The sequence below is a fragment of the Tupaia chinensis genome, unplaced genomic scaffold (genome assembly GCF_000334495.1).
Source record: "Tupaia chinensis unplaced genomic scaffold, TupChi_1.0 Scaffold000597_1, whole genome shotgun sequence".
Classification (NCBI taxonomy): Eukaryota; Metazoa; Chordata; class Mammalia; order Scandentia; family Tupaiidae; genus Tupaia; species Tupaia belangeri.
The window spans coordinates 3444809-3454965 of NW_006160114.1; the positions used below are offsets into that span (position 1 = coordinate 3444809).

Below are 10157 nucleotides of genomic sequence, written 5' to 3' on the forward strand. Positions count from 1 at the left end.
AATATATATTTCTTTTGCAAAAATGGGATTGTATGTGCATATTATCCTACAGCTTATCAATTATTTGGCTTAAATAATATGAAAATCATGTCACTTTAGACTTTTCAGCCAAAATGATAGCAGAATTAAGATTGACCAAGGTTAATAGCATTAAATATATTATCTACAGCATTAGTTCTTACCTCACAAATTGCCAGATTGTTAATAAACCTTTAACCTTCTTACACTGTGTTCCTTGAATACATTAATTTTCAGTTTAAAATGTGGACACTATAAGAAATACTCTTAAAATTTTGGCCATAGAGTTGTTTCTTATAAAAAAAAAATAGTAAAGAAATTTAAAAACTTTAAAGGAAAACCATATAATCAATAAACATGGTAAGATAGGTGTGAGACCACAACATTGTATTTAAAACTATGGAAACTTAAATGTAAGTATTTTAATTATGTTTCAACCATTATCTGGAACTTTCCCCAAGAGTATTCCTTTTTCCTGTTCAACCATCTGAAGACCAAATAGGGCTAGAAATATTTTTCATACAAGACTGTAAGGCGGATGCCTGAGTAGAAAATAACTCATTGCTATATTTCGGTGGGGGGGGGGGAAAGAAAAAAAAAAAGAAATGTTAGGGAATCCTATAAGCATTTAGGAGAAGAGGGTGGAGGCCATAGAACATTAATAGAAATAATCATCAGTGTTGATTTTTAAAGTTGGTCCACTGTTTTCCCAGGCCCTGCTTAGGGCACAGACTTGGACATTGAGCATTCAGTGTTGCTCGGTCTCCGTACCTCACCCTTTTGTGGCTTGTGCCAGAAAAAAAAAAGAAGAAAAAAAAAAAGAATTATCTGCTAATAAATTTTTTTTAATTATGTTACTTTGGGGAGTCTCATGCTTCCCATAAAAGCCCAAAATGCAGCAAGACTACTGTAATAAGAGGAGATCATGCACCAATTAATTTCTAATCTGGGCTAGCTTTATCTTGGAAGTCTGGCAGAATTTGCTTTACACATCAAGCCAGGCAGGGTCATCCATTTTCCAACAGATATGAAAATAACCTCAGCTGTTAAAAACATCTGGTAAACAACTAGGAGAACTATTAATTTACTCACTGTGTTGTGGAGAGATCACTAGGCCCTTAAGGCTAGTGAGGATATCTGATGATATCTCTTTACTTCATCTAATTGGAAACCACTGCACAACTGCTTCCTCTCTGGAATCCTCATATAGCTCTTAGAAAAGGCCTATGGAAAAGGAGAAGAAATAATTTTATAACTTCTTACAAAAGCACAGTATTTTGGAAGTCAACATATATGTGGTTTTTTAAATAAAGTTTTGTGCTCATTCTTTAAAAACTTGCAAAATCATTCAATGTCACAGAGCAAAATTGTTGTGTGATTATACTCTTTAGATTATAGAGGGGATTGATTCTGCTGTTGTATTTCTGTTCTGACCAGAGTTGCTGTTCTAAGAAGGAATTACTTTTATATTACTTTGCATTTTCATTAGTTCATGATTTTATTAAGTATGTCCTTCAATTGTATTAATTTGGTACCAGTTTTATATTTATTCTCTGAAGATTAAATCATCAGAATTTAGATATGCTGTTATACATTATCACTTAGGTCTTGAAAGATTTGCTGAGTCGTTTAATTATTCTATAAAGGTTACTAAAAAGATAAGTAGTCAAGAATCAAAAAATTTACCTATTAAAACACTGAAAATTGAAATATCACAAAATATTCATTTTTCCTTCACATTTTCCAACAGAATACAAAAAGCACTACTGAAGATTAAACATTCAAATTCTCAGGAGAGTGATTAAAAAGAGAGGAGGAATCTTCATAGAGGTCACCCATGTAATTTTAAAAGTTAAAAATGAGTACACTACTACATACATTTCAGGCTTTCACTTGTCATTATGAAAGCTCTATTTTAGAGGCAATTTTTTAAAAAAATAGGGCTAGGACTCTAGCAGAGAAGCATAATTCATCAGGGAGAAAAGCTTCCAGATGTCACACTTGTAAAAGGCACCATTCCTTGCATACATCAACATCCCATTTTTAAATGTGGAATGTAGGAATGACTGAAATATATTTCTTTATACTGATGCATTTAGTTATTTCTCTGTTTCTGCTGTTTTAAATGCTGCCCATGGGGACTAAGCCCCATGAAACCAAACAGGATGGCAAGCCTATGGCAAAATGCTATTGATACCAGCACTTTTTTTCCCCTCAGATACATGCTGTCTTACATTTAAGTTGTTTAACATTTTATTAGAACTGCTCAAATTACAAAGGACATAGACCTTTGAGAATAATATGGAGCCAACATGAGGCTGTAATTCAGAAAACTTAGGTTCTAGTCTTTGTTCACAAATTCAAACAATTTTTTTCCCACAGCCTTTTGACCTATGTTTACATTTTGCCTTCAAATTCTAGGGGTGAGAGAAAGCCAAAAATAGACCTTTTCAGGACCTGTGTTGCTGCTATTCCTCGTCTGCTTCCTGATGGGATGTCAAAACTTGAGCTTATTGACTTGCTGGCTAGGTAGGTGAAAACTATAGTGACCAGTATTTGACCAAAATTGGTTTTAACCTGTTATCATGATTCCCAAAAGAAAAACAGAGTGATTATTTACAACTAACACATATTTGCTGAATGAAGTAGTGTTCTAGGTACACACTGAGCATCCCTAATCCAGTTGCTCCAAAATCTGAAATGGTAAACCTATGGCAAAATGCTATTGATATCAGCAAAATCTGCAACTTGTTAAGCACCAGGCAGGATGTAAGTGGGAAATTTCACACCTAAACTCATGTGACAGATCACAGTCAAAATGCAGGTGCATAGCACACAGTTTTTTCATTTTCCCTAAGGGGGGAGGGGACCTCCCAGCCCCCTTTGCCTTTGATAAATTTTTCCTTTGCATGCTTATAATAAAATGACACATGTTCAGGCTGGATTTACCAACAGTCTATTTTAGACGGCTGAGCTTAAAGAAATGATTGCCTATTCGGTACCATACAACTTCAGAGTCAGAATGCTGGTGACACCAGAAAAATCGCAGACTGCTTACATGGGTGACTTTTTAAGAGTTCAGTGTACATAAACTTGGGTTCATGCACAAAATTATTTAAAACATTGTATAAAATTACCCTCAGGATATATATATATACACACACACACACACACACACACACGTAATACATACACACACACATATATATATATATATATGTGTGTGTGTGTGTGTGTGTGTGTGTGTATGAGACATACATGAAACATAAATGAATTTCATGTTTAGATTTGGGTCCCAGCCAAATATCTCATTATGTACATGCAAATATCCCCAAATCTAAAATCCAAAACATTTCTGGTCCTAAGTGCTTTGGATAAAGGATACTCAACCTTTACTCTATATAAGGAAGTAATAAATGTTTTATGTTGTTTGGTGGGTTTTTTTTTTTTTTAATTATTTTACCATATTCAGGACCTAATTTAGAGCCCATACTTAAGTATGTAAGGTAACTAGCACTTCATGACCTGGAACTGTACAAATGGCACAAAGGGTATGATTCATGAATTCAGGGGTTGGGGGAATTACTATGGTCTGAGAGAGTCAGCAAATAATTCCCTAGAGAAGGTGGAACTTAAACTGCCCTTTTAAGGGAAAGTAGAACTGAGAAAGGGGAAAGGAAGGACTTTAGCAAAGGCACAGAGGTGAGAATAGGAAAAGGATTGGGCCTGGCTGGAAAAGAGTTGGTCCAGGATCTGTTTCCTAATCTGAGGCCCACAGACTCCTGGAGGGGATGGTGGCGGATGGCCGGGGGCAGGCAAATAGGTGAGGAATAAGATCTAACCTAGCTTTAGCACTTCAGAAAACTGCCAAAAACCATATTTATCACTGTACCCTTCCTTCATGAGATACAAAGTCCAACTAGAACCTAAGTTTATTTCTTGGAGTGAAATGGCCTCTTTATTGTTTAGTAAACTTAGTTATCTCCTTCTTGTGTGAAGCTCTAGTTGACACTTCTGTGTGCCTTTAGTTTAGAAACCAAAAGTGACTTACTTCCTAAATCCAGATGGTAAGGCAAGGTCATTAGATATATGTGGTATGTGGAATGAGGGAGAAGAAAATAGAAAGAAATTAGACTGGGAAGGTAAATTTTTAGCTAATCTTTGTTATTAGCTGAGACATTTGAACTGGTAAGTTTTCTTTGTTGTTGTTGTTTTATTAATTTCATCCATGAGCAAGTGAGCAAGGGTGAGAGAGAGAATCTCCAAAAGGATCCCAATACCACCATCCACCCCTAGCCCCAGGTCATGGACAAGGGTGTGCAGCATACTCAGGGAGGTCTCCAGAATTGAACAAAGAAACTTCCCCACTGGGAGTGCCTCACAGAGTCTTGCATTTTATCACTGTAGCACATCTTGCCTGATAGAATTTTAAACAGGGAAAGAACATGATGTTTTTAAAAAATCATTTTAAGGTTCAGCAAGTAGCACAGTGGTTAAAGCACTGGATTCCCACATGGCTCATGGCAGTTCGAGTCCTGAACCTAGCAGCTTGTACATTACACCAGGCATGCACGTGTGTGCGTGCTCAAAATCCCCAGAGGAGAATGGAGGAGACGGGATTGTGATGTGACCATCCTCCCTCCCCCTCCCAGGAGGGGTAAGTGATTTCTCACTTTCCCTCTCTCTGGAAAGCACACACACTCTATGGCATATATATATATATATATATGTATATGTATATTTTAGGCTGGTTAATCTGAATGATGAAGTAAAGGAAAGCCTGGAGAAAAATGACAACTATTGCTGACTCAATGAAAGATACAATATACATAACATTCTCTAGCTTTCTAAAAGAACCTGTCCCAACAGTATTCAAATAAACAACCCAAGCTCCCATTCTGTTCAACTGCGTATCACCTAGTGGCTTCCCAAGGCATCTGAGAAAGCAAGCCACCGGGTTGGGCCCTTGAACCATGTTCAGCCATGTGGGAGTCCAGTGCTTCAACCACCACACCACCTGCCAGCTCCTCGAACCCAAGGATTCCGAGTGCATGGAGGCATGGAGTCTCATGTCCCCTAGCTACTGTGGTCATGGACAGCAATTTGGGTTGCTGTTGTTCACTTCCTTTGATGACGTTCTAGGTGGTCAGTATGACACTCAGACAAAGAACAGACATGCAGCATTCAGAGAAAGTCTCGAATGCTCTTTTGCTGTAAATATGTGGGAGATCTTTACCTCTGAAATCACCTTGGTGGCTGTCTAATCCAGGGACGCTGGAATCTGCAGACCGTAGTGCCAGGCGTGTCAGGAGGGAATTCTGTTAGACATTGCTGGAATGCCAGTGCTATTTATAGTGTGTCCTGTTTATTATTATGTACATTCTTATGAAGCCCAAAGCAATGGTGTTGTTTTTATGAGGGAAAAGAACAAATAAATATTCTTGAGACTTCAAATCTTAGAGGAAAATCAGAAAAATAACTGGACTTATATGGCAAACACGAGAAGAGTCCTTTTTCATAGGTTTCAAAAGAAACCAGAGGCTGTTCTCCAGGGAGATATAACTAGAGTGTGCACCCTGCACTCTGGTTCCTATTAACCTCTGAGAAAAAGAGTCCCTTCAGATCTCCTTGAGAGGGTCAGAAGACAAAAGCGAAGTCACCCAGTAACAATGAATGTGAGTTTCCAGTGCCATACAAGAAGTCTAGTCATTTTATACCCCATAGTCCAGTTGCATTTGGGTTAAATTGACTGGAGACAATGTATGGCTCAATCAGAGAGGGGCGAGACCCTTTACTTCAGACACTTGAGAGTCACATCCGTGATACAATTTTACTTGAACGCTTGATTTTCTTCATACTTGGCAATATAAGACCAGTGTTTATGCAAGGGTGTTCATCCCTGTCAGCTCAGTTCCCTATAGGAAGTGTCCCCATAACTGTCCCCAGGCCTCCCCTCCAGCATTCCTAGCAGAAGCTAAATAGCACAGTCACTCATACCTCAGACTTACATTAGGATGTTGAACATGACAACAGTGTATAGAATGAATCTGGTAAACCCTTCTCTCCAAGCCACTAAATTTCTCATTTTTATATATATTGGTCAGCTAGTTCATGGCAGCCAAGTGTGTGGTATCCTATCAGGTGTGCTCCTTGGAAGCTGTGCAGGCCTCCTGACATCATGTAAGATCCCTGAGAGTATTTCCTTCCAGCCCTCAGACGTGTCTGCCTGCTCAGCTCTCTGGGTCGCCCAGAGATTCTTCATATAGAACGGGGAGCTTATTTCTCTCCTTGGCAGTCACCACTGTTCTCTCTCATTCCCCTCCCATATATTTCCTGCTCTATCCTTTTGCCAGAAAGGCCTTTTCCCTCAACAGTCCATAGGTTCCTGTCTACTGTCACTTTCACCACTGCATACATGTATTAAGGGTCCGCTGTTTAATATTTATCCTTCCCTTTCAAATACCTGTTATGGTCACAACCTCATAGGGTTGTGAGAATTAAATCATTCACATGAATCACTTAGCATAGTGCCTAACTCAAAGTAGTCTCTCAGCAAATGTTAGTTATTATTTTTGGGTGTCTTCGTATTTGAAGAATATATACCGTGCTGTACGATGCATTTTACATACATTGTTAAGTAAGCCTGGAAATATCCATTCCTATTTTTAGATATAAAGATTGCACTTCAGAAGAGTAAAGTTGGTTGCCCAAATTTACAGAATTTTCCTAAAACCAAATGTCATTGCTTTTATGCAAAGTAATGAATACTTTTAAAGTTTATGTATTTATTTAATGTGTCAGAGAGAAGGAGAACCCCAGCAGGGTCTTGCCATGGCTAGATCCTCCTGTCAGCTTACCAGCCAGTCAGGATCATAGCTATGCCCAGCCTGTTCCGATTGATCCAGGATTCAAACCAGGAATTTCCCAGATGGCTCCAATATTGCCTTTACCATCTGAGCCAATACTACATGCAGTATTTCTTTATACTTTGTAAAAACTTTTAGGGTAATACATACACAATTTCACAATCTTCAGTGGTATCGAAAAATATTAAACATTTTAGGGGCCAGCAGGTGGTGTGGTGGTAAAGGTATGATTCCCACATGGCCAACTGCTTGATTCAAGTCCTGGACCCTGAAGCTTGAAAATCACACCAGGCACATGTGCACATATGCTCAAAATCCTGAGAGGAGAATGGAGGACAGGGGATTGTGTGGCGTGGCCATCCCCCTGGGGGGTGATTTCTTATTTTCCCTCTCTCTGCCTTTCTGGCATACACACACACCCTGTGGTAAAAAATCTAAAAATGGGGGGAACCAGCAGTTAGCGTAATGGCTATGTCGCTGGACTCCCACGTAGTTGACCACAGTTCGCGTCCAGGACCCGGTGGCTTAAAACTCACACCGGGCGCGTGTGCGTGCGTGCCCAAGATCCCGAGAGGAGAATGGAGGAGAAGGGATTGCGGCGTGACCATCCCCCCTGGGAGGTGATTTCTCGCTTTCTGTCTCTATGTCTCTCTCTGTCTGGCGAGCGCACACTCCCTATAGTGAAAATCTCTCCAAAAAAAAAAAAATCTAAAAATGAATAAATTTAAATAAATTTAAAAATAAACATTCTCAACATGTATCTGTTATGAAAAGCAGATAGTTATTTTAAGTAGCTGAGGAGAACTCTTCTCAATTGTATGTATTATTTCAATAATTTCACTTATGCATTTCTTTATTTTAATTGAGGTGCAATTCAATACACTATAAATATTGGGTCATCGGAAAAGTCATGACATGTTTTTCTATGCAAAAATGCGTGTGACTTTTGCAACAACCCAACAGATAGGATTCCATTCTCTATACTCTTCCTCCTGCCCCAAGAAAAACTGTTCGCTGCTCCTGATGAACAAGCCTGGTGGTTAACAGTCACAGTCCTCCTGTCAGCAAGACTTCCTTTTAGCAACCCTAGTGTCCTGGGTAGGTTTCCCTTTGACTGTTTCTTCTTCCTCCACTGTGCTTAGTGAGGTGATAAGACAGCAGGTTCCTCAGCTCTTCCTAACACCCTTTTGTTTATCATGCCATCATTTAGAGTAAGATAATTCATCTTAATAACCTTTTCTTCTAGTAAGGATTGTGAAGTTGAAATCACCCCCTTTTTTATTAACATATAGTAAGTGTACATATTTGTGGAATACAATGTTATCTTTCAGTACATGATCGCAATGAGTAGTAATTAAATCACATAATTAGTATGCCTTAGTATGTCCATATTTGTCATTCCTTTGTATTCAGAACATTCAAAATCCTTCATTTTAGCCACTCTGAGAGATACAGTGAGTTGTTGCTAACTGCATTCTCACTGGTATACTTTATAACACATTGTTCCTCTTGTCTGTAATTTTGTTTGGATTGATCAGTACCCCTCCCCTACTCCCATCCTTCCTAGACTCTATGACTCAATCTTCAACTCTCTCCTTCTATGAGGTCATTTTTTTTTTCAATATCCACATAAGAAGGAGAACATGTGGCATTTCTCTTCTGTGTCTGGTTTATTTCACTTAACATTAATGTCCTCCAACCTCATACATTTAACCTCAGATGACCAGATTTCATCCTTGGCAATGGCTAAGTAGTATTCCAGTGTGAATAAGTATCACATCTTCTTTATCCATTTGTCTGTTGAGGGACACTTAGATTGATTCCATATCTTGATTATTGTGAATAGTGCTGCAATAAACACTGGGATGCAGATATCTTAGTGACATACTTATTTCCTTTCTTTTGGATATATACCACTAGTGGGATTGCTGGATCATATGGCAGTTCTATTTTTAATCCGTGAGAACATTTCCATACTGTTTTCCATAATGGCTGTACTAATTTATATTCCCATCAACAGTGTAAAAGAATGCCCCTTTCTTCACATATTCATCAGCATTTCTTTATTACCTTTTTTATAATAGCCCTTCTAACTACAGTGAGATATCTCATTATGGTTTTGATTGCCATTTCCCTAATGATTAGTGATGTTGAGCATTTTTTAATATATTTGCTGGCCATTTGTATGTTTTCATTTGAGAATTTTATATTCAGGTCATTTGACCATTCTTTACTTGCTTTTTTTCTTTTTCTTGTTTGTTTTTCTTTAAATATTTATTGTAATTTATGATTTACATATAATCATTACACATCTTTGTAGGTTACAGAATGGTCTTTAAAAGCATATATATAGTATGTAATAAACAAATTGAGGATATAAACATATTACCACCTTCAACATTTAACATTGTGAACATTCAAAACACACCAGTGGTTATTCTTCAAGTATGTACTGAATTATCTATGACACTCTTTACTATGAGATATATATCTAAAGAAAAACATATTGGTTAAAAATCAGGCAACAATCTCATCAGTTAACAAAGATACTCTTAACATAGCCAATGAAAGAAGAATTTATCATTTCCATGTAAAGAACTATGGAAGAAAAGAGTTTATCATCTGAAAAATCTGTGGGTATTAATCATTGGTTCAGTTACAGATAGGTAAAATTGTACATAACAGTAGCTCATTAAGAAGAGATAGAAAACAAACACCTTTACTCACTCACTGATTTTTTTGTAAGATCATTGTACTGTACGGTACATAAAGAAATAAGTCCTTGAAAAAGCAAAGATAAGACAAAATGGAAAGAGCTGTTGAAAAGTGAAGACATGATAAAGCTAGTGATCTGAAGATTTGTAGGCTTTACAAAGTTCTTGATTTTAGCTTTTTCTTTTTTTAATTCAGTCTAAAGACAGACTCAGCTGTGACATTTTAGACTTTTCCTTTATTAACTAGTTCTATACAATGAGTAATAGATATAATAAATATATAAATTGAAACCTGGGAAGACAAACCTGTCTATCACGTAACTGGTGGATTTGTATTTAAATCTGCTTGAGTGTAGTTGTTTTGTGCTCTCTTACTTTGTCTCTCTTTAGTTTTCCTGGTATAGTAGTCCTTTAAGCATTTCCTGAAGAACTAATTTCATTTTGGTTAATTCTTTCAGCATTTGTTTATCTGATAAATAAATCTGATAATTATTTTCTTTCTTTTTTTTTTTTTTTTTTTTTTTTTTTTTTGGGGGGTTTTTTTTTTAAGTGCTTGGTC

At 37.3% G+C, this 10157-nt stretch overlaps 1 protein-coding gene across 7 annotated transcripts in view; it reads left to right on the plus strand.

Annotated features, from left to right (window-relative positions):
* The window catches only part of FRY (FRY microtubule binding protein), a 505649-nt gene that overhangs the window by 339096 nt on the left and 156396 nt on the right, over positions 1-10157 (plus strand). For all 7 annotated transcript variants that reach the window (XM_027775685.1, XM_027775680.1, XM_027775682.1 and 4 more), the window contains one exon: positions 2440-2547. In XM_027775685.1, coding sequence (XP_027631486.1) covers positions 2440-2547 — 108 coding nt within the window. The remainder of the gene's footprint in view (positions 1-2439; positions 2548-10157) is intronic.